The 25,154-nt window shown below is 47.4% G+C and overlaps 1 protein-coding gene across 1 annotated transcript in view; it reads left to right on the forward strand.

Annotated features, from left to right (window-relative positions):
* Positions 1 to 327: 327 nt before the first annotated feature.
* PSMD12 (proteasome 26S subunit, non-ATPase 12) overlaps positions 328 to 25,154 on the forward strand; it is a 36,698-nt gene continuing 11,871 nt past the window's right edge. Inside the window, exons 1-6 of the mRNA XM_068126228.2 lie at positions 328 to 530; positions 7,341 to 7,400; positions 7,522 to 7,650; positions 9,483 to 9,590; positions 10,386 to 10,490; positions 12,300 to 12,449. Of these exons, the coding sequence (XP_067982329.1) occupies positions 435 to 530; positions 7,341 to 7,400; positions 7,522 to 7,650; positions 9,483 to 9,590; positions 10,386 to 10,490; positions 12,300 to 12,449 (648 nt within the window). The 5' untranslated portion in view covers positions 328 to 434. The remainder of the gene's footprint in view (positions 531 to 7,340; positions 7,401 to 7,521; positions 7,651 to 9,482; positions 9,591 to 10,385; positions 10,491 to 12,299; positions 12,450 to 25,154) is intronic.

Here is a 25,154-nt window from a genome sequence, read left to right on the forward strand (position 1 = left end):
TTAATATACAAAATGCTGCCTTATTTAGAATTTTTGCACAGAGATCAGATCTTGTATTCCTTTTGACATTGAAGAAATGAGAAAAGAAATGGTGGGAGTTCAATCCGAAGTCGATTTGGGGTTTTCGAATTAGAATCCGTTGTCTCCGCGTTTGTTAAACGATTTGAAATCCAGCGATCTTACATGAGTGCAGATAAAATGGCGAAAATACAAAATTATAACATGTCGTTTTATACTTTTATTCCGATTTCCATTTTCTACAACACCTGGCTCTATTTTGTTTCTGATGTGACGTCATCTCGTTTCTAAAGTTCCGTCAACTACGTCACCACGTTGTGGTCGATGTGTTTGGGTCTTGAAAAAGTAGTCTGTGGCGTTTGCCTGGTTTATGCCAATTGCTGAGTAACGTGTTGTATTGACGGCATTGCTTAACCATGGGGGAAGTCGGCGATGGCAGGATCGTGAAGATGGAGGTCGACTGCAGTTCCATGGTGGATCAGAAGTTGCCAGAATGCCAGAATATGTCCAAGGTTGTTGAGCGGTGTGGTTTCGTCACCGGTACCGCTAGGCCCGAATGAAGGCCTCGACTTTGCCTTGTTATTTTTGGTGTGCTTCGAACGTTTAGTATTAGTAAACGTGATGATATCAGAATCTGTGTGCGTGTGTGATTGTGCGTTTGAGAGTTGGTGATGATTATGCGTCAGGAGCAAGATCCGGAGCGGTGGTGCGTTCGAGAGAGAGCCTGAGCGGTGGTGCGTTAGAGAGAGCCGAAGCGGTGGTGCGTTAGAGCCTGAGCGGTGGTGCGTTAGAGAGAGAGCCAAAGCGGTGGTGCGTTAGAGAGAGCCTGAGCGGTGGTGCGTTAGAGAGAGAGAGAGCCTGAGCGGTGGTGCGTTAGAGAGAGCCTGAGCGGTGGTGCGTTAGAGAGAGCCTGAGCGGTGGTGCGTCAGAGAGAGAGAGAGAGCCTGAGCGGTTGTGCGTGAGAGCCTGAGCGGTGGTGCGTTAGAGAGAGAGAGAGAGAGCCTGAGCGGTGGTGCGTTATAGAGACAGAGGAGAGAGAGAGACAGCGGTGGCGCATTAGAGAGAGCCTGAGTGGTGGTGCGTTAGAGAGAGAGAGAGAGCCTGAGCGGTGGTGCGTTAGAGAGAGAGAGAGAGCCTGAGCGGTGGTGCGTTAGAGAGAGCCTGAGCGGTGGTGCGTTAGAGAGAGAGAGAGCTTGAGCGGTGGTGCGTTATAGAGAGAGAGAGAGCCTGAGCGGTGGTGCGTTAGAGAGAGAGTGAGTGCCTGAGCGGTGGTGCGTTAGAGAGAGAGAGCCTGAGCGGTGGTGCGTTCGAGAGCCTGAGCGGTGGTGCGTTAGAGCCTGAGCGGTGGTGCGTTAGAGAGAGCCTGAGCGGTGGTGCGTTAGAGAGGGAGAGAGAGCCTGAGCGGTGGTGCGTTAGAGAGCCTGAGCGGTGGTGCGTTAGAGAGAGAGCCTGAGCGGTGGTGCGTTAGAGAGCCTGAGCGGTGGTGCGTTAGCGAGCCTGAGCGGTAGTGCGTTAGAGAGAGCCGAAGCGGTGGTGCGTTAGAGAGAGAAATAGCGCCTGAGCGGTGGTGCGTTAGAGAGAGAGAGGGAGCGCCTGAGCGGTGGTGCGTTAGAGAGAGAGCCTGAGCGGTGGTGCGTTAGAGAGAGCCTGAGCGGTGGTGCATTAGAGAGAGAGAGAGAGAGCCTCAGCGGTGGTGCATTAGAGAGAGAGCCTGAGCGGTGGTGCATTAGAGAGAGCCTGAGCGGTGGTGCGTTAGAGAGAGCCTGAGCGGTGGTGCGTTAGAGCGAGAGAGAGCCTGAGCGGTGGTACGTTAGCGAGAGAGAGCCTGAGCGGTGATGCGTTAGAGAGAGAGAGAGCCTGAGCGGTGGTGCGTTAGAGAGGGAGAGAGCCTGAGTGGTGGTGCGTTAGAGCCTGAGCGGTGGTGCGTTAGAGAGAGAGAGAGCCTGAGCGGTGGTGCGTTAGAGAGGGAGAGAGCCTGAGTGGTGGTGCGTTAGAGCCTGAGCGGTGGTGCGTTAGAGAGAGAGAGAGAGCCTGAGCGGTGGTGCGTTCGAGAGAGAGAGCCTGAGCGGTGGTGCGTTCGAGAGAGAGAGCCTGAGCGGTGGTGCGTTCGAGAGAGAGAGCCTGAGCGGTGGTGCGTTCGAGAGAGAGAGCCTGAGCGGTGGTGCGTTAGAGAGAGAGCCTGAGCGGTGGTGCGTTAGAGAGAGAGAGAGCCTGAGCGGTGGTGAGTTAGAGAGAGAGAGCCTGAGCGGTGGTGCGTTAGAGAGAGAGAGAGCCTGAGCGGTGGTGCGTTAGAGAGAGCCTGAGCGGTGGTGCGTTAGAGAGAAAGAGAGCCTGAGCGGTGGTGCGTTAGAGAGAGAGAGAGCCTGAGCGGTGGTGTGTTAGAGAGAGAGAGAGCCTGAGCGGTGGTGCATTAGAGAGAGCCTGAGTGGTGGTGCGTTAGAGAGAGAGAGAGAGCCTGAGCGGTGGTGCGTTAGAGAGAGAGCCTGAGCGGTGGTGCATTAGAGAGAGAGAGAGAGCCTGAGCGGTGGTGCATTAGAGAGAGCCTGAGTGGTGAGAGAGAGAGAGACTGAGACTGACTGAGCGGTGGTGCGTTAGAGATAGAGAGAGAGCCTGAGCGGTGGTGCGTTAGAGAGAGAGAGCCTGAGCGTTGGTGCGTTAGAGAGAGAGCCTGAGTGGTGGTGCGTTAGAGAGAGAGAGCCTGAGCGGTGGTGCGTTAGTGAGAGCCTGAGCGGTAGTGCGTTAGAGAGAGCCGAAGCGGTGGTGCATTAGAGAGAGCCGAAGTGGTGGTGCGTTAGAGAGAGAGAGAGCCTGAGCGGTGGTGCGTTAGAGAGAGAGAGAGAGAGAGAGAGAGAGACAGAGAGAGCGCCTGAGCGGTGGTGCGTTCGAGAGAGAGAGAGCGCCTGAGCGGTGGTGCGTTCGAGAGCGCCTGAGCGGTGGTGCGTTCGAGAGAGCCTGAGCGGTGGTGCGTTCGAGAGAGCCTGAGCGGTGGTGCGTTCGAGAGAGCCTGAGCGGTGGTGCGTTCGAGAGAGCCTGAGCGGTGGTGCGTCAGAGAGAGCCTGAGCGGTGGTGCGTCAGAGAGAGCCTGAGCGGTGGTGCGTTAGAGAGAGCCTGAGCGGTGGTGCGTTAGAGAGAGCCTGAGCGGTGGTGCGTTAGAGAGAAAGCATGAGCGGTGGTGCATTAGAGAGAGCCTGAGCGGTGGTGCGTTAGAGAGAGAGAGAGAGCCTGAGGTGGTGCGTTACAGAGAGAGCCTGAGCGGTGGTGCGATAGAGAGAGCCTGAGCGGTGGTGCGTTAGAGAGAGAGAGAGAGCCTGAGAGGTGGTGCGTTACAGAGAGAGCCTGAGCGGTGGTGCGTTAGAGAGAGCCTGAGCGGTGGTACGTTAGCGAGAGAGAGAGGGAGAGAGCCTGAGCGGTGGTGCGTTAGAGAGAGAGAGAGAGAGAGAGCCTGAGTGGTGGTGCGTTGGAGAGCCTGAGCGGTGGTGCGTTAGAGAGAGAGCCTGAGCGGTGGTGCGTTAGAGAGAGAGCCTGAGCGGTGGTGCGTTAGAGAGAGAGCCTGAGCGGTGGTGAGTTAGAGAGAGAGAGCCTGAGCGGTGGTGCGTTAGAGAGCCTGAGCGGTGGTGCGTTAGAGAGCCTGAGCGGTGGTGCGTTAGAGAGAGATAGAGATAGAGAGAGCCTGAGCGGTGGTGCGTTAGAGAGAGAGCCTGAGCGGTGGTGCGTTAGAGAGAGAGAGCCTGAGCGGTGGTGCGTTAGAGAGAGAGAGAGCCTGAGCGGTGGTGCATTCGAGAGAGAGAGAGAGAGAGAGCCTGAGAGCCTGAGCAGTGGTGCGTTAGAAAGAGAGCCTGAGCGGTGGTGCGTTAGAGAGAGCCTGAGCAGTGGTGCGTTCGAGAGCCTGAGCGGTGGTGCGTTAGAGAGAGAGAGAGAGCCTGAGCGGTGGTGCGTTCGAGAGAGAGAGAGAGAGACTGAGCGGTGGTGCGTTGGAGAGAGAGCCTGAGCGGTGGTGCGTTAGAGAGAGAAAGAGCCTGAGCGGTGGTGCGTTAGAGAGAGGGAGCCGGAGTGGTGGTGCATTCGAGAGAGCCTGAGCGGTGGTGCCTTTGAGAGAGCCTGAGCTGTGGAGCGTTAGAGAGAGAGCGCCTGAGCGTTTGTGCGTTCGAGAGAGAGCCTGAGCGTTTGTGCGTTCGAGAGGGAGCCTGAGTGGTGGTGCGTTAGAGAGAGAGAGAGCCTGGGCGGTGGTGCGTTAGAGAGAGAGAGAGAGAGAGAGCCTGAGCGGTGGTGCGTTAGAGAGAGAGCCTGAGCCGTGGTGCGTTAGAGAGAGAGAGCCTGAGCAGTGGTGTATTAGACAGCCTGGGCGGTAGTGCGTTGCAGAGAGCCGAAGCGGTGGTGCATTAGAGAGAGAGCCTGTGCGTTAGAGAGAGAGAGAGCCTGAACGGTGGTGCGTTCGAGAGAGAGAGCCTGAGCGGTGGTGCGTTTGAGAGCGAGAGCCGGAGCGGTGGTGCGTTTGAGAGCGAGAGCCGGAGCTGTGGTGCGTTTGAGAGCGAGAGCCGGAGCGGTGGTGCGTTTGAGAGCGAGACCCGGAGCGGTGGTGCGTTTGAGAGCGAGACCCGGAGCGGTGGTGCGTTTGAGAGCGAGAGCCGGAGCGGTGGTGCGTTTGAGAGCGAGAGCCGGAGCGGTGGTGCGTTTGAGAGTGAGACCCGGAGCGGTGGTGCGTTTGAGAGCGAGACCCGGAGCGGTGGTGCTTTTGAGAGCGAGACCCGGAGCGGTGGTGCGTTTGAGAGCGAGACCCCGAGCGGTGGTGCGTTTGAGAGCGTGAGCCCGAGCGGTGGTGCAGATTTGAGAGCGAGTGATAGTTCGAGAGAGAGAGAGGATGCGTGCCTGCGAGAGTGACTTTTTGAATCTGTGTGAGGGAGTGATGTGGCGGGTGATATTGAGTGAGTGAGGGAGTGGGTGCGATAGAGAGTTTGTTTGAGAGTGTGTACACAATAATCTTGTGAATCGCAGCTTTTGAGTTGTACAAAATAAATAATTTACCTCTGTTCACTCGACCCCACCACTGATTGAGGGCGAAACATATAACAACGAATTGGAGAAACTAATTTTGTGTTTCTTTGTGCTCTATCTTCCAAATGCTGAGTGTCAAGCAAGGAAGCAACATGTCATGGTGTGACGAGCCAAGGACAAAATTGAACCGCCGACCGCCCAGACTCGGAGCGGACGCTCAAGCCACAATGACGCAGCGACTGGCTTTAACATGTAACATTTCCTTGTAACATGTATTACTGTGAGGCTGAGATCTAAATTACTAATTTACTATACAATCATTATTATTATTATTAATGATAATATTCCTTTTTCTTTCCACGCCTCTGCGGACAAAGTTGCTGGAGGCATGCTATTTTTTGTTTGTCCGTCCGGCTCTCCATCCATCCGTCCGTACGTTCATTATAGGTTTTCGTTACCGCGATAACTTAAGAACAGCTGAAGGGATCCAAGTCAAACTTCGTACAAGTATGTATACAGATACAAATATGAACCGATTAGATAATGCGGTCAAGAGGTCAAAGGTCAGAGAGTAAGTCAAATTTCTGTTATCAAGCTAACTTGTGAACCAATGATTGGATTCCAACCATACTTGGTACAACTATATATTATGATGCAAAGATGAATAGATTCGATTTTGGCATCAAATGTCAGAGGTCATGTCAGGTAAAAATGTGATGCTTCAGAACTGAAAGGATTTAAACTTGGTACAAGTATGTACAATGATGTAATAATGTGGAGAGAGGCATATCGGTTGACATTGTGATGTCGAAGAGTGTCGTTCTAGTTTCCTTTTAGCTCTTGCCCAGATATTCTCATTTGGAAGGGCGAGGGTTGAACAAGCTTGGAATTTGTTGTGTGCTCGAGTTGTAATAATGACTGATCTTTGAACATTGATGTATGCAAGAGGAATGCACTGAAATGTGAATGGGAGGCAACAACCATCATGCGACACGTTGGAAAATATCATTTGTTTTGAGGGCATTAGCTTAGATACGGGGAAGATTTATGAAGGTGTCTGTTCTTCAATGGAAGTGGATGATTTGCTGTAGCTAGGTAGGCATGGATATCTGAGAGTGACGGTGAAAGACCTAATGAAAGTCACGTGCCCCATTTCTTTCCGTACGCTGAAAAACTGGAATCGACGGACTCTTTCTGCTTTCCCAACTACCACCAACAACCTTGAGCAGTTTCATGTCCAGATCAATAGATCTTTCCCTGATCGAGCCTTTTCCTTCAGTTCCTGTGTTACTGGAGTTCATCCTGAACGACTACACGTGTTGCTCTTCTACTGTAACTTCAGGTTAAAAATAAAGGAAGTAGTCGAGAGACCACCGAGTTATCTGAAAAGTCTGAAAGCAACTTACCATAATTACCCAGCATGTTTCGCACAAATCGGGGTCTATCAATTGGTTCACTCTGTCTGCCAGTCTGATCGAGGAACGACTTCATTTCAATTTAATTTCATATTTTGAACTCTACAATTTATCAGTATTTGGGCAAAACATTACACCGTCTCAACCAATCAAATGTGCCACTTGCTCTCTCTCAGGGTGGGGGAGCTTCGATATTCTTATTATTATTATTACAACTAGGGCATGCCCGTACTATATATATATCTAAAATTATATCCCCCCCCTCTATTTACATGAAATGGTTTGGTCCAAAGCGAACGGCTTGCGAGTACGGTGACAATCCCCCCCCCTCTATTTACATGAAATGGTTTGGTCCAAAGCGAACGGCTTGCGGAGTTTGGTAAAGAAATCGCCATAGCGTGCACAAACGCGCAGGAAAGCGAAAGAATCGCAAATTAGTTTTAATTAGTTTTAAAACATAGTTGAACGCCAACATAGTTTGCCAACGTGAAATAAATGAATACGCTCTCAAATGTGCCGTCCGAGGCAGAGTCTGTTCGGCACGTTCGGCACACGTGATAGCTCGCTGCTCTCTGATTGGTTGAATCGTTTTTTGGACATAGCTCGGTAACTACTTGTCCGATTAATATGAAACCTTGAAAAGGCACATCCTCGGGTCCCCAGCAATATACCTGGCAAGTTTAAAGTATATCGGACCCGTGGTTGTCGAGAAACAGCGGTCACAGACATACATACATACATACATACATACACACAGAGATTACTGGAATTATAGATAGATAAACGCTTTACAATAAAGTCCCATCTCCCTTTTCTCAACACTGTGTGGCAACAGCTGTTTTATGAACTCTCTAATTTGATTTTTTTTTCTTTCTTTGAAGTGGTTTAATAATTCATTTTTCATCTCTTTTGCAGGATGGTAAGCTGCAGGAAGCGATAGAGCAACTCTTGACATTGGAAAAGCAAACACGGACAGTAAGAACTGCTCTTTGGAAATGCTGTATACTTAGGTTTTCCGTTATTACTGGTCACCACAACTACCAAAATGATGTTATTTTGCTTTTCTATTCGATATCGTATTTTCCACCTCGTGCAGGCCTGTGACATGGTCTCCACATCTCGGATTCTTGTGGCCATCGTTCAAATGTGCTTTGAGGCACGAGATTGGGAAGCCCTCAATGAGAACATCATAACCTTGACAAAGCGGCGAAGCCAGCTGAAGCAGGTATGCTCCACAGATACCTCTTTATCTCACCACCTCAATAACCCGTTTGTGCTTATTGGGTTCTCTCGTCCAATTATACATCGTAGACTAATCACTTGTGTGTTGTTTTCTTCTATACTAGCAAAGGTACCCGGCATTGCCGGGCAACACCAGGTCCCTCCTCCCACCCCTACTCCTGCATTCCACCCCTCCCTTCCTCCCTCTTTTTCCCCTCGCTTCCTCCTCCCCTTCTGCTTCTCCCCTCTCCCCCCCCCCCCCCCCATCCCTCCTCTCCAGCCTCCTCACTTCTCCTATTCTCCCTCCTCCTCTTTTCCTCGGAAAGCAGTGACGGAAAGAGAGTGGCAATCATATGTGTGGGAAAATTGCATGCTTCGTCAGGGTCGCCCACATAGCTCAGATGGCAGAGCATTGGTACGGTTCACCAGAGGACCTGGGTTCGATTCCTGGTCTAAAAACCACCTTTAGAGGCCATTTTTCCCCGCAAAGCGGGGGTTGGCCTTTTTCGGGAACCGTGGTTGTTGTTGTTTTTCGGTCCCCTATTTGAAGCAATGTTTTACGGCCGGATGCCCTTCCTGACGCCAACCCTTTTTGCCGCCTTTAACGACAAACAGGGAATTACCAGTGAACTGGTACTCGATTAGCCGACCTCGGAAGGATGACAGGCTGAGTCAACCCCCCTGGCGTTAATTCAGCGATCGACCGGGATTCGAACCCAGGATCCTTGGATCCTAAGCCGGCACCCTAGCCGCTAGCCCAACACCAGGGATAGCCCAACACCAACACCTGGTCTGGGCATGTAATTTTCCCACATATGTCAATTAAAGGTATCAGATTTGTACTTAGTCATTTCCCGGTGTGTACCCCGGTTTAGAATAGGTACACCGTATCCCTGCGCATCGTAAGAGCGTGACCAAGGGTTGGCGTCAGGAAGGGCATCCGGCCATAAAAACATTGCCTCAAAACAGGGAACCATGATTGTCATGGGGCCCGCAAGGCCAACCCCCGCTCTAGCGGGGAAAATGGCCTTAAAACGATCATTCATTCATTCAATACATAGACCTGAGTCAGCTGATGGTCATTTCTTGAGGTTGGAGTTCAGACCATTGCTGATTTGAGGGGACCACAGTGAGTTTCCCTTGTATGAAATCGAAACGCCTAAGACCGTGCAATCCTGCGGACCATCGAATAGTTGGGCTGTATCGGGTTTCAGAGAAATTGGTCGGTAAATAAGGGATGTGTATGGATCCGAAGTTTCAGGGGGTTAACCCCCTTGATGCGAATTTGAAAAATACCAAATCAGAAAATGTAAAACCGAACGATCCTGCGGACCATCGATTAGAAGAAGGCTGTATCGGGTTTCGGAGCAATCAGTTGGTAAATAAGGGATGAGTAGGGATCCAAAGTTTCATGGGGTAACCCCCCACCTGGGAGCCCCCATGATATGAAATCTAAAAATGTAAGACCGAGCGATCCTGTGGGCTACTGTCCTAAGTTCAAATCTTCCAGAATCGAGATGAGATGACCTAATTATACACACTAATCAACCTCACTGATGAAATCACTTTGTGACTTTGGACTAATATGCTGTTGCAAATAGCCTCATGACACATGTTTGTAAAATTCAGCCAGATTGCAATGTTGATGTAAGCAGATAAATGTTTGTGAGTTATTGAACCTATGATGGTTTTAACATCTCAAATGACACGACAAGTCTCCCATCACCATCTCGTACCCACTCTGTATCCTTTTGTCCCACCAACTGACATTTTTCCAAAGTGAATTTGCTGCGTGTTCTCATTGATTATTATTCACTTATGTTGGCCCCATGATAGGCTGTGGCGAAAATGGTGCAGGAGTGCTGCGAGTATGTGGAACAGACACCAGATCTTCCTACAAAGCTCGCACTTATTGACACTCTTCGCACTGTCACTGCCGGCAAGGTACTGCATTCACTTTAATGGGATGGCCTTGGGTCTGATGATTATACCTGTTTGATGTTCCATTTGGCTTCTTCACTCGTTTAGTGTTGATATTTCTGCAAAATTTATAATAGCTGGTGTTGGAAACTTTCATAGTTCGACCTTGTGTTTACATGATTGTGCAAACTCTTGATTACATGTTGATCCGATTGAGCAGTAAGTTATACTTCACACCTCCACTGATATCACTGCCTTCCTCAACCAGACTACACACATTGTGTGAACCGGCCACCCTGTGATCGCCTCCATGATTGTATTTTATTACCATGTTACGTTCCAAAAACTCTATATAACGCATTATAAGGTGCGTGGCTTTTCAGGGCCCACAACTGGCCATGACGGTTTCCATAGCGAAGCATTTATCCCCTGAATCGTTAGCTAGTCCATCACTGTGTGCAACCGAAGCCTCCATGTACAAAAGCAGAATATGTATAGAATTAGGTCAGCGTACCAATACACAGTGACCTACCCCCCTCGATATTTTGAAAATTACTGTGCGATCTTTAATGTCCAGAATCAAATGCTAACAGACCGAACAGCCGGATTAACAACCCTTAAAAGTATGGCATACCAGTTGATGCAATGCCCTGCTTGTGAAACACCATGACAGCAGTTCACAGTCAACCATGTCACCTCAGAAAGGATCACCTAGGACCTCATATAACTCTATCCTCTTTGTACAACGATTTACCTCTGAATATTCTACCTGTGTTGTTTTTAATGCTGCGTGCTTTAAGGCTCCTTTCTGACGTTCAGATATACGTGGAGATAGAACGTGCGAGGCTGACGCGCATCCTGGCAAACATCAAGGAGGAGAAAGGAGAGTTGAAGGATGCATCGATTATCCTGCAGGAGCTGCAGGTCAGTGGGATTTCTCACTGATATATACATCGATTGGTTTGTCAGTCACAATTAGACAGCTACTGAAATAGATTAGTACATATTGTAGCTCCTGTTATTTAGAATATTTACAAATTTTTTTCATTGTTGTTTTGAATGATACCCCACCCCAAAAAGGAAAATAAGTTTTTACAACATCCATAGAAAATACAAAGATGTCTAATGTTAAGGATACCATCCTGCTATATTAAATATAGCAATTATCTGTATGTACATGTGTACAGTGCCTTCAGAAAAGTATTCACACCCCTTGACTTTTTTCATATTTTGTTATGTTACAGCATGAATTTAAAATGGATTCAATTGAAGTTAAAGACCTTAAATTGAATTGTACCTGAGGTTTGCAAAACGGCTTATGAAAAACTATGAGAGCACAAGACAAAAGATTCTGTGAAAATGAATGAAACAAAAATTGAACTATTTGACCTGACTGCAAAGCACTACGTCTGGTGGAAACCAAACACAGCTCATCACCCATCTCACACCATCCCTACCTTGAAGCATGGTGGTGGCAGCATCATGCTATGGGGAAGCTTTTCAGCAGCAGAGTCTGGGAGACTGGTATGGATGGAGTGGAACAATAAAATAAAAAATAAAAATCCACCTTTAGAGGCCATTTCCCCCCGCAAAGCGGGGGTTGGCCTTTTTCGGGCACCGTGGTTGTTGTTGTTTTTGTTGGTCCCCTTTTTGAAGCAATGTTTTACAGCCGGATGCCCTTCCTGCCGCCAACCCTGTTTGTCGCCTTTTACGACACACAGGGAATTGCCAGTGAACTGGTACTCAATTAGCCGACCTCGGAAGGATGACAGGCTGAGTCAACCCCCTGGCGTTAATTCAGCGATCGACCAGGATTCGAACCCAGGATCCTAGGATCCTAAGCTGGTACCCTAGCCGCTAAGCCAACACCAGGCTATTAGAGCGGAACAATAAATGGAGCCAAATACAGACAAATCCTTGAGGAGAACCTGCTTCAGAGTGCAAAAGACCTTAGAATGTGACAAAGATTTACATTTCAACAGGACAATGACCCCAAGCATTCAGCCAATGCAACACTGAAATGGCTTCAGAACAAGAATGTGAAAGTCCTTTAGTGGCCCAGCCAAAGCCCAGACCTGAATCCAATTGAGAATCTGTGGAAAGGCTTGAAGATTGCTGTTCATTGATGCTCCCCATCCAACCTGACAGAGCTTGAGAACATCTGCAAGAAAGAATGGGAGAAACTCCCCAAATCCTGATGTGCAAAGCTGAAACAAACAAACCCAAGAACACTCGAAGCTGTAATCACTGGCAAAGGCGCTTCTCCGAAGTATTGACTCAGGGTGTTGATTACTTATGTATATTAGATATTTCTATATTTCATTTTTGATTATTCTGTACAAGTTTCTGAAAACAAAAAAAAATTCCACATTGACATTATGGGGTATTATGTCTATGTGTAGATCAGTGACAAAAAATCTCAACTCAATCCATTTTAAATTCAGGCTGTAACACAACAAAATGTGGAAAAGTCAAGGGGTGTGAATACTTTCTGAAGGCACTGTACATTTGAAAATCAGAAAAAAACAGGACTGGGCCGATCGTCACCAAATTTTGCATACATGATGGATTGATGGTCACAAAAACAATTCCCCATTTTCAAACTTTGCCCAAAAATAAGTTGAATCTTTTCTTGTATGTATCTTAAATAGCTTATGTTGGGAGGATTATTACAAACTAACAGAGTACCCACCCCCTGGGTGTCATGGTATTATCCTTCCGTACATTCCCTAGGTTGAGACGTTTGGCTCGATGGAGAAGAAGGAGAAGGTGGAATTCATTCTGGAGCAAATGCGACTGTGCCTGGCAGTTAAGGATTACATCCGCACACAGATCATCAGCAAGAAGATCAATACAAAGTTCTTTCAGGATGAGAACACCGAGGTGAGAATTTGGGCGAAAGATGCCCCCACTGCGGCACATCCACCAGTTTAATAGTGAGTTTACAAAAGCGTAATTTTCAAACTTGCGTGTAATCTCCGAGTGTGATTTGTGGCAAGGTGCATTGTGATTCATCTGACATCGGTCACGTGTACTCGTGTCGTGGTTAAAATTGAGCTTTCCCATCCTCAACCATTGAGTGTTCCTTGTGGGAAGTTCTCATCTCTTCAGAAAATTCCACATTAAGGACTGAATTTGTTGCATATCCTTGAAAGGCTGATTATGTGTGTCAGCACATCAGCGTTTTTTATACTGTAAATACATAATTGAACATTTTGATGTTTGAATGTGTCATTACTTTTTTTTTTTTTTTTTTTTTTTTTGTATACAAGATCGAGGCTCGTGAAAGAGCGAACATTAATCACACAGAAAGACAAACCGACACATAAAACGTATAACATCGGGAGCGGTAGACAAGATGGGGAGAGAGGGGGAAGGACACAAACACAACATTTGAGAGCAGGGACCGAGAGACATGGAGACATCGAGAGATCTGAGAGAGGGCGAGGGCTTTGGGGGGGGGGCATGGGAAGGGGGCGGTGGGAGAGGTATAAAACATATGGACACTGCCAGGACTTCCAGGAAAGAAGTTGGAATTTCAAACAAGGTGGATCTGGGGTGAATTAGCAGGGGTAGAAAAGATCAAGGTTTTGGATGGGGGAAGATAAGAGATGGTGGTGAACAGCTGTTTTAAAGACCTGGAGGGAGGAGTGGGATTGAAGGGAGTGAGGGAGTTTGTTCCAGAGGCGGGAGAAAAGAGGAATGAAAGAGTGAAGGTGAGCAGAGAGCCGAGATTTCGGCAGTTTAACCATCAGAGGGTTGCTGGCAGATCTTGTGCGACCTGTAGGAATATTTGGGGGACAGAGCACAGAGAGAGCTGGGGGTGCAAGGCCGGAGAGGAGTCGGTAGAAGACAGAAAGACCACCTACCTGCCTGCGGTGAGTGAGTGAAAGGCCCTCAGAGATAGCTTCATCGCGGGAGATTCCAATAATTCTGAAAGCTTTGGTTTCAACAGCGTGAAGCCGAGCTAGGTGTGAGGCAGGAGCACCGGCCCATAGGGGAGAACAGTATTCCATTGAGCTGCGGATGAAAGCCTTGTATGTGGTGAGGAGCTCAGGTGTGCCGAGGAAGGACTTCGCACGACGGAGGATGCCCAGTCGGCGACTGGCTTTGGAGGCCAGCTTGGAAATGTGGTTTTCCCAAGAAAGATCATGGCAGATAGTGAGACCCAAAATCTTGAGCGACAGAACTTCTTGGAGAGGATTGTTGAGAAAGTAGATGGGAGGGTTGTCCAGTCGATCTTTTCGGAGAGACATAGTAAGAGTGTGAGATTTGTCAGGATTGAAAGACATGTTCCACTTGTTTGACCAGTCTGTGATTTTGTCCAGGTCTTCAGAGAGTGAGGAGGCAGCAGACTGCCGATCTGAGGGAAGAGGAATGGAGCGGCAGAGAGTGGAGTCATCAGCAAAGAGATAGAGAGGATTTTCGAGAGAGTCAGAGAGATCATTGATGAAGACCAGAAAAAGCACGGGGCCCAGAACACTGCCTTGGGGAACTCCAGCCTGAACAGGAAGAGGAGATGAGAGAAACCCATTCAGGGCCACACGTTGACGACGACTAGAGAGGAAGTCCGCCAGCCATGCGTGGAGATTTCCATGGATACCAAAGGAGGAGAGTTTGGTGAGCAGAGCGGGGTGCCAGACCGTGTCGAAGGCACGTGATATGTCGAGGGAGACAGCTCTAATTTCCTGTTTGGCATTGAGGACCTCCATCCATTGTTGAGACAGCAGAAGCAGCATGTCCAGAGTAGAGTGACCTGGTCTGAAACCAAATTGATGATCAGAGATCAAGCCATTGGAGAAGAGGAAAGATTTCATATCCGAAGCAATGATGGATTCCATGACTTTGCTGATAATTGGGAGAAGGCTGATTGGTCTGTAGTTGCTAGGATCTGTTTTTGCACCTTTTTTGTGCAAAGCGGTGATGTTGGCTGATTTCCAAGCAGATGGCAGTTGACCTTGAGCAAAAGAGAGGGTGAAGAGAACAGAGAGAGGGTGAGATAGAGCAGCAGAGCAGGATTTTAGGACCCGTGGGCTGATCCGTCGGGTCCAGTTGCAGAATCAGAGTCGAGGGTTGACAGAAACTTTTCCACCTTGTCAGGAGGAAAGGACACGGAGTCCAGGAGCAGCAGGGTACGACTGGGTATGGTGGGTACAGAGAGGGATGGGTTTGGGACACAAGATTTAGAGGCAAACACAGAGTTGAGGCATTCAGCTTTTTCACGTGCGGAGTCAGCTGTGTAGCCGTTTGAGGTAAGGGAGGGGATGGAGGGGGAACAAACACCAGAAACGGATTTGACCAGACGCCACCAGGATTTGGAAGAGGGAGACAGATAAGAGAGTTCGGTCTTGAGAACGGAGAGATATTGTTTCCTGGCTCTCCTGAGGGTGGACACACACTTGTTTCGGGCTTTGTGAAAGGAAATGAGATTTCCTTCCGTTGGATTTGCTTTCCAGGAGACGAAGGCAAGTTGTTTCTGGGCAACAGCCTCACCACAAGATTCCGTGTACCATGGACGGGAGGAAGGGTATGACAACTGAAGACGAGATGGGATAAATCTGTGCATGAGAGAGAGCAATTTACTTTGGAAGAATTCCCAGGATGAGTTGATGTCAGAGGTGGTAGAGATGGGAGACCAGTCCAGATGATTGATGGCTGCTTGAAGACCGTGCCAGTTGGCCTGAGTGAAATGCCAGACTCGTCGACGCTGAGCAGGCTCCCTGAGGATGGTCAGAGAGATGTCCACTTCAACAAGGACATGATCAGATGATCCGATCGGAGCAGAAGAAGAGCAGCAGACATTTTCAGGGAAGTTAGTCATAACCAAGTCCAGAAGAGAAGATGTTCTGTTGACTGAGATCCGGGTCGGGAAATTGACACATTGTGTCAGTCCCAGTGAGTCGCAGAAGTCCTTTGCTGAAGAGCCATGGCTGGTGAGAGAGGTACCCACACCCAGCCAACTGGCATGGTGACAATTGAAATCACCACATATGAGGAAGAGAGAGTTGGGATGAGTAGATAGAAGTTGGTCCATATCATCAGACAGCGAGATGTAGATGGAGTCATCACTGTTTGGTGGACGGTACAACACACATATGAACAAGAGGTGGGAGCGAAGGGGAAGCCGTAGCCAGAGGTATTCCTGGGGGTGAGGTGGAGAGAGTGCAGTGCAGGGCGAGTGAGGAAGAGAGCTTTTGATAAAGATAGCAACCCCGCCTCCAGGACGAGGCTCAGGTCTATCATACCGGAGGAGGGAGTAGCCCGGGAGAGATACTATGGAATCAGAGACATCATAAAGGAGGAAAGTTTCTGTTAAGCAGATCACGTCTGGTTTGACAGAAGCAACCTGTATGGAGAGATCAGTTAAGTTTGAACGAAGGCCCCTGATGTTTGAGGTCCATACCGTTAATGAAGAGGAAGGGGGAGCATCAGATACAGAACAGGGGGGAGGAGGGGTAGGGTAAGATGTGGAAGAGGTGGAAGAGATAGGGAGAGCTGTTGAAGGTGTGTCAGAGATTTCAGAATAGCTCGGAGAAAGGGAAGGATGGGGCGGACAAAAGGTTTGATGGTGATTGGGTGAGCCACAATGAGGTGTTATTTGAGGAGGGGGAAGAGCGAGGCAGAAGGTTGGGGGAGATGGAGGTGAGAGTTTGAAGGGGGAAGAAGCGGGGAGGACGCTTTGAGGAGGGGGAGTGAGAGGGGGGAAATTGAGAAGCAATGAGGGTGGGGAGATTTGAAGGGGAGGGGTGAGGGGGGAGTTTGGGAGGGAAGGGACAAGGGGAGGGATTTGAAAGGGATGGGATATGGGGGAGATTTGGAGGGGAGGGGTGAGGCAGGAGTCTAGGAGGGGAGGGGCGAGGGGGCGTCTTGGCGGGGAGGGGTGAGGGGGTAGTTTAGGAGGGAGGGGGCAAGGGGGGAGATTTGAAAGGGATGGGTGATGGGGAAGATTTGGAGGGGAGGGGTGATGGGGAAGATTTGGAGGGGAGGGGTTATGGGGAAGATTTGGAGGGGAGGGGTGAGATTGGATTTTTGAAAGTGTAAGATTTATGGGAAACGAACATTTATTGCAAAATGAGTTTCTTGTGACCTTCGAGTTAAAAATACGTTTAAGGACGCTGGATGGAGGATGGAGTGCAGGAGAGTTTAGGGAATGTAGAAAAAAGGCACTATAGGAGATGGATATTTTTTTTGGGATGAATTGATTTGGTGAGCAAGTCGAAAGCAGCCTTTTAAAGAAGAAGAAGAAAAAGGTGTTATAAAATATGACGGAATACATAACTTGAGGGGAAAGTGTAAACATTGAAGGTTAATGAGTGAAAACTATCTGGGGAAATGGGGGAGAAACACGTGGTCGAAGAACGAACGAACGAATAAGAATGAATAAACGAATGAGAACAGAGAAGGAAATGTTTATTTTTTTTTTTTTTTTTTTTTAGTTGAGATTTACACAAGGAAGTAGGCTATGGGTGAAAAGCCTGGGAATACAGAGAACGAAAGTTATTGGATCACAAACGACGGACCGCTGAGAGAAAAACAAAGCCTCAAGGTTGTACAGTGCACACTGTACAAGGCCTCAAGACACGACACGGCAAACAGACGATCAATTTATGAAAGATAAACACCGAGAAACAACCAAAGTTGCACACAATAACTTCACACACCGAAAGATAAATACAGTTTCGACAAAATACAATTGTGAACAGACTTAACTTCGAAAAACGTGGAGACCGTGTGGAGCTTCCAAAATCCCTCCCTTGATGCATTTCCAATGTTGTACAGTCAGACACCGCTTGATCATAATCTTTACATCATATTTCAATAGAATGCACAAAGGATAATAATGGTGAGAAATTTCATGCCAATTGTGCATATGTCTTTCCATCGCCTAAAGGTTTCCCCTCTCACCCTCACCTCTAGCCGAGGTGACCCGGAAAATGCACCAGTCAAACTTTACTGACTTCTTCCTTAATCTGCACTGAAACTCCTTCATGTACTTGATGCATTTCCAATGTTGTACAGTCAGACACCGCTTGATCATAATCTTTACATCATATTTCAATAGAATGCACAAAGGATAATAATGGTGAGAAATTTCATGCCAATTGTGCATATGTCTTTCCATCGCCTAAAGGTTTCCCCTCTCACCCTCACCTCTAGCCGAGGTGACCCGGAAAATGCACCAGTCAAACTTTACTGACTTCTTCCTTAATCTGCACTGAAACTCCTTCATGTTTTTGACTTGGCAAATCGAATGGTTAAAGTGCAAGTTTTAAACTTGGCAAATTGAATAGTAATTTCCAGGAATAGATTCATAGACATGTCCAGTCCATGAACAGGGTTTACTGGTAAAGAGTTATTTCCTGGTAAATAGTAATTTACCAGAAAATCGAATAGGAGCAGATGAGGATTTTTATGTCAAAGATTGTTTTTCAACTCAGTTTGTAGAGAAGCTCACGAGGGAGAGTGTAGAAATAATCCCAATAAGGTGGCATGGCCGACAAAAAGATATCAAGGAAATTAAAAGGGAAGGTTCTGATTTCATGTGTAAAGTTGGCGTAATTTTGTGGTCTGGAAACGGTGGCACTGACAGAGACAACAACAGAGGCTGCAGGTTTGCGAGAACAACTGGATTGCGGGAGTGAGGAGGGTAGATAAAAGGAGAATGGATGAACTGTGGGAGGAGATTGGTGAAATGCTGGCTGAGATGGGCTGGACATTTGGTGTGGATGGGGGAAGAGAGAATGGCAGAGAGAGTGGATAGGTTGAAGGAGCAAATCAGGAGGAAAAGAGGAAGACCGTGGTTGAGATGGAATGATTGTATGAGGAGGGATATCAGTAAGGTCGGGGTGGTTGGAGAGTGGAAAGAGTTTTCTGAGGACAGAGGTAAGTGGAGGAGTATCGGGGTCAAGGCAGGGCAGAAGCTTGGTACCATTGGACTTTACCCCTCATAAAGGGAAGAGGATGTGAAGTAGAAGATGGTGGAGGTGGGAGAACATCTGGGGGAAAACGTCCATAATTTAGTAAGCGTAACACTAATGTTGAGGTGTAAAATCTGGGATAGTGGTGTAAGGCTGTTAGATTTCATGAGAATACGAGAAGTGATTCGGGAGCTTTAGATTGGGTAAGGTTAATGGGTGGTTGGGCTGCATCTGATAAATGGGCAACCATCAAGGTGCAAATGTGTACGTGCAGAGTAAGCATATTCCAGCGAGGTGTACAGGTAGAGGAAAAAAGAGACCAGGTTGGTTCCGTTGAACAGAATGGTATGTAGTATAATTAGCGATAAACAGAAAGCATTCCTTAAGAACAAAATAACCAGACTGGAGTCCGACACATCTATAGAGGAGGAAATGGAGACTAGTTCAGAAAATAACTCAACAGGTAAAGAGAATATGAAAAGGACATTGCCAAAATGTAACCACAATGCATTATTTAAGTATATGAGGTAAAGAGATATTGATGTTGGAGACATTAATTAAGGAACGGATGGGGAAACATTTGAATAATTTCATATTAATTACCTCCTATCTGGCAGAGATCTGTAATCTGGTGGTGAAAGAAGGCCGCATTCCAGTGGATTGGGAACTGAGTACCCTTATCCCTCTATACAAGGGGAAAGGTGACCCTCTGGAGTGTGGCTCGTACCGAGCGATAAAGTTATTGGAGCATGGAATGAAGGTATTGGAAAGGGTGTTGGAGAGGAGGATAAGGAAGAAGGTGAAGATCGACGAAATGCAGTTTGGATTTATGCCAGGAAGAGGAATGACAGACGTGCTCTTTATTGTGAGGCAGTTGCAGGAGAAGTACATGGAGAAGAAGAAGTTGTTTCTTGGGTTTGTTGATCTGGAGAAAGCATTCGATAGGGTTCCACGCGAAGTATTGACATGGGCATTGAGGAAGTTAGAAGTGGAGGAATGGTTGATCAGAGTTGTGATGGCAATGTACAAAAGAGAGCGCACAGCTGTAAGGACGAAGGACGGGAACAGTGGTGAGTTTGAGGTGAAGGTGGGAGTGCATCAGGGGTCGGTACTAAGTCCACGACTATTTGTAGCTGTGATGGAGGTGCTGGCTCAGACCGTAAAGGAGGCTTTACCATGGGAGTTGTTGTATGCAGATGATCTGGTGTTGATTGCGGAAAGTATGGATGGACTGAAGGAAACGATGAACAAGTGGAAGGAATGTATGGAGACAAAAGGTCTGAAGGTGAATATAGGAAAGACGAATGTGATGGCAAGTGGTAAAGCATGTGGTGAGGTGGAAAGAACTGGGAAGTGGCCGTGTGCTGTGTGCAGGAAGGGTGTCGGAGTGAACTCCATTCAATGTACAATGTGCGCTGAGTGGGTTCATCAAAAATGTAGTGGTCTGAGAAGGTCATTAACCAGTGTGGCAGCTACATTCAAATGTAAGGTGTGCACAGAGGGAGCTGCAGATGGAGGAAATGTTGAGTTGGATCTTGGAGACGGCATGAAGCTGGAAGGTGTGAAAACATTTTGCTACCTCGGAGACATGCTGAAGGGAGAAGGTGGATCAGACTCGGCAACGGTTGCTGGAGTGAGATGTGCATGAAAGAAGTTTCAGGAACTGAGTGGCGTGCTGATGAGGAGGGGAGTGTCGTTGAAGCTGAAGGGAACGGTGTATGCTGCATGTGTGAGAAGTGTTATGATTTATGGGAGCGAGACATGGGTCATGAATGTAGAGCAGCAACGAAGGCTGTAAAGGGTGGAAATGCGAATGGTTCGGTGGATGTGCGGAGTGTCGTTGAGAGAGAGTAAGACAAATGATGAATTGCGAAAGATGATGGGAATAGAGCCTGTGATTGATGCTGTGAAGAGGAACAGGTTGAGATGGTTTGGTCATGTGTTGAGGAAGGATGAAAGTGACTGGTTGAGAAGAGTGATGGAAATGAATGTAGAAGGAAGTAGAGGACTGGGAAGACCGAGAAAGACTTGGCTAAAGATGGTCGAGGAAGAAATGCGGGCAAGGGGGTTAACAAGGAGAGATGCAGAAAATAGGGCAAAATGGAGAAGATTGTCATGGGGACCTCAAGGCTAACCCCCGCTCTTGCAGGGAAAATGGCCTTAAAATGCATGTTGTTGTTTGTTGTTGTACCTCTGCCACCAAACGTGGATGAAGGTTATGTTTTCACCCCTGTTTGTCTGTCTGAGAACAAGATATCTCAAAAAGTTGTGGATGGATTCGGACTAAATTTGACAGAGAGGTAGTGTATGTGACGAGGAAGAATTATTTCAATTTTGGTGAAGATCCAGATTCGGATCCGGCTAGTAGAATTTTTAAAGTGATTCTTCACCATTGAGAGATAGGGCCAAAACGATACATAGCACGATATCTCAAAAAGTTGGAGACGGATTTGGACGAAACTTGGTTGAGAGGTTGTGTGTGTGACAAGGATGAATCGATTCGATTTTGGTGAAGATGTGAATATGGATTCGGATATGAGAATTATTTAATTTTAAAGTGATTCTTCACCATTGAGAGATTGGGCTAAAAGCGACATATAACATGATGTTTAAAAAGGTTATGGATGAGTTATGACAAAACTAGGTGAATGAGTTGGTTAAGTGACAAGAACAAGCCGATTAGAATTTGGTTCAGGTCTAAATCCAGATCCGGCCTATCATTGGGATACAAAACAAACTGTTCGTGTTCAGCCTGGCAGAGGAATGCACTCTTTCAGGTGCCGTTCAAGTTAAAGGTAGTCATCATGTATTTATTAAAGGGAGATCATGTTTAACAAATTTATTGGAGTTCTGTGAAGTAGTTTCTGATTGGGTGGATGTGCAGTGCATATCATGTATTTAGACGTTTTTTAGGTATTTGCAAAGTACCACTTAGAATATAGGTTCTCAAAGTGGTCCCCACCGCCCCCCAGTGGGCGCTGGGAACTTTCAGGGGGGCGCTCGAGAGTCCATGGGCGGTAGGGGGGGTGCTGGCAATGATTTGGAGGGCACTGGCGATTTAGAGGAGCAGCGGCGATTTGGAGCGCTCATTGGGCTTCCTGCAGTCTGAACAGGTTACCCGGCGCCTTTCGGCAAATTGGCCATCCAATCAACGACCACATTCTTTCTCCCTTCGCATGGTTTTTATGATCACATATTCGCTGATGTCGTGTAGGTATTTTCTTGTCCATACATGCTCATGCAACAAACATGATAGTGTATGACACCAGCGAAATACTATTGGCCGCCAATGCGGCCTGTAGTACAACACTAATTTTTGTCACGTGGTGCCATTTCAACCAATCGGCTTGCAATAATCTTTTTATGCGGGATATAATACACTATTCGTGCTGGACTATTCAACGTGCCTGGTTCAACTTTACAGCCTGGCCTTGCCAGCACACATTGGGCAAGGTATGAACAGTCAGTGTTAGCGTTGGTGTTGGTCTTTCGAGATTTTGGCGTGTTAATTTCGTTATTCAAAAAAGCTTTACGTCCGGTCGGCTTCAAGATGTCGGCCTCAAAGAAAAAGTGTCGTCATTATTCCGTTGAATACATCAAGTATGGATTCATTCCATCTCCGACGAACAAACAGTTACCGATGTGTTTGTTGTGTGGTATCATGCTGTCCAATGAAGCGATGAAACCATCTCGACTGAGTGAGCACCTGAGTAAAAAGCACAGTGATAAGGCTTGCGCAGAGGTCAGCTATTTCCAATCACTGAAAGAGAAATTTGAGAAGCTATCCACGGTAACGACGATGTTCAAAGCCAGCCAAAAGCTCGTGGATAAAGGTCTGGAAGCATCGTATAAGCTGTCATTGCTCATCGCCAGATCTGGAAAACCGTATTCAATCGGCGAACAGTTGATCAAACCAGCTGTTGGGGGAAGTGATAAAAACCGTTATGGGCCAGGATCCGAATCCAGTTCTCTCGTCGATTGCGCTCAGCAATGATTCCGTGGCCAGGCGGATTGATGAAATGTCATCAGATGTAGAAGATAAGCTGTGTAGTGAGCTGAGAAGCACACACTTCGCCATCCAGCTGGATGAGTCCACTTTGCATGACAGTGAAGCTCTGTTACTCTGCTACGTTCACTTCATCCGTGATCAGGAAATGGTGGAAGAAATGTTGTTTGCCTGCTCTCTCCAGACCGATACGAAGGGTTCTTCCATCTTCCAAACGTTGGAGAAGTACTTTACTGATAAGAACATACCGATGGAGAACATTCTCGCTTGCGCAACGGACGGGGCACCAGCGATGATTGGTCGCCAGCGTGGTTTTATTGCGCTTCTGAAGAACCAGGTACCGTCCGTGTTCGCCATTCACTGTGTCGTGTACCGCCAGCATCTTGTAGCAAAAGCTCTCGGCACCAGACTTCATACATCACTCCAAACAGTAATCAAAGCAGTGAATAAAATCAAGGTGTCGTCTCTGCATGATCGGCTGTTTCGTCAGCTTTGCCAGGAGAACGATGAGGCATTCAAGCGGCTCCTGTTGCACACCGAAGTTCGATGGTTGTCCAAAGGCGCTTGTTTGACCTGTTTCCTCAACAGTGGTCGAGTTTCTGTCGGAAATTGATACGGAGCTATCGGAGAAAGTGAATGCGATTGAGCATGATGTGGCTTACCTCACGGACATATTCAGTATACTGAATGATGTCAACAAACAACTCCAGGGTGACCATATGACGCTGATTAAAGCAAAGAAAGTCATCGGCGCGTTCGTAACCAAGGCGACTCTGCACAGGGAAACCCTCGGCCGCAGAGATATGTATCACTTTCCCCGGTTGGCAAAGGAAACTGCTGTTTCTGATGAAGAGCTGCTCGTTTATTGCAATCACCTTGAGAAGATTCGTGGAGATATGGAACAGCGTTTCAGAGACATGCTAGAACTGTCGGTGCCAGCATGGGTGATCAACCCATTCAAATGTGACATTCAAGATGTGAAGCGCGAATTACAGGACGAAATTACCAACCTCCACAATGATGATGAGGCGAAGGCAACATTCTCGCAGCATGAATACGGCAAATTCTGGATTCTGGAGTGGGGCGAATACCCCGCAATGAGTACAGAGGCAGAACTGCTGCTGATGGCGTTCCCCACATCATACCTCGTTGAAAGAGGGTTCAGCGCCGTGATGGTGCTGCTGACCAAGTATCGAAACCGCCTTGACATTACCAAGAGGGGCGATCTGCGTCTCTACCTCACTGAGATGGATCCAAACGTTCGTAATCTCGCAGCGAGTCACCAGGCCCACCCTTCACACTAACGGTGTTTGGGCCTGTGATAACAGAATCCCAGTTTGCCTCACCTGGGCCTGTTCTGCTGAAACATTGTAGGTTGTGCAAAATAAAATAAAAAGTAAAGTAAAATAAAGTAAAATATTATTCAGAAAATATTTGGCTTCTGTTATTTTTGCTTCCTATCTACATAAATTCTGGGTGTCCGACCACGAACGATAGGACAAGGGGGGCATTGGGCCGGTCTAAGAGGGCAGAAGGGGGTGGTAGTCCAAAAACGTTTGAGAACCACTGACTTAGAAGGTTCCTAGCTAAGGTGAGGACTTGTGGAGTGGCTGTGGTAGAGTAGCTAACTGGATTTGGAGGTTGTCTGCCTGGGAGAATGTAAATAGTGCGGTACTTCAGGGATCAGTACTAAGACGATTATTTATATATTACATCAATGATAGAGACAGTGGGGTTAAGAATCGGCTTTCCAAGTTTCCAGATGACACAATTCATGGAGGCAAGGTCGATGTACAATAGAGGGTGAGCAGATTCAGGAAGGTTTAGGTACTTTCATAGATTAGGTAAAAGATTGGCAGATGGAGTTCAACATTAATAAATGTAAGGTGCTGTGGATGGGTAAGAATGATGAAAATAGAGATTACATGATGCAAGGGGCAATCTTGGAGTGTGGCACACAGGAGAAGGATCTGGGAGTGATAATACAGTGCCCTCAATAAGTATTGGAACAGTGAAGTCAAATTTGTAATTATTGTGCTAGCGGCTAGGGTGCCGGCTTAGGGTCCTAGGATCCTGGGTTCGAATCTCGGTCGATCGCCGAATTAATGCCAGGGGGGTTGTTGACTCAGCCTGTCATCCTTCCGAGGTCGGCTAATTGAGTACCAGTTCACTGGTAATTCCCTGTTTGTCGTTGAAGGCGGCAAAAAGGGTTGGCGTCAGGAAGGGCATCCGGCCGTAAAACATTGCTTCAAAAAGGGGACCAAAAAACAACAACTACCACGGTCCCCGAAAAGGCCAACCCCCGCTTTGCGGGGAAAAATGGCCTCTAAACGGTGGTTTTTTTTATACTCATGAAATTTGGATTTGAGATCAAAAGATGAGTATGAGGCAAGATTACAGGTCAGCTTTTATTTCTTGGTACATATATATACGTATATATGTTTTACCATTGTATAACAATAGCACTTTTTATGTTCAGTCCCCCCCATTTTAGTTAAGCATTTATGTATTGGAACAGGTTAACTTAAAGTAAATTAAACTCATATAATAGTCTTTGGTTGCATATCCCTTGCATATAAAAACGAAATCGAGCCTGTGACCCATTGATATCACCAAACCAAGATTAATTGGAGATAAAGGTGTAATAGGGATATTGGCAGGACT

This window comes from Myxine glutinosa, chromosome 10 (assembly GCF_964187855.1).
Source record: "Myxine glutinosa chromosome 10, kmMyxGlut1.1, whole genome shotgun sequence".
Lineage (NCBI taxonomy): Eukaryota > Metazoa > Chordata > Myxini > Myxiniformes > Myxinidae > Myxine > Myxine glutinosa.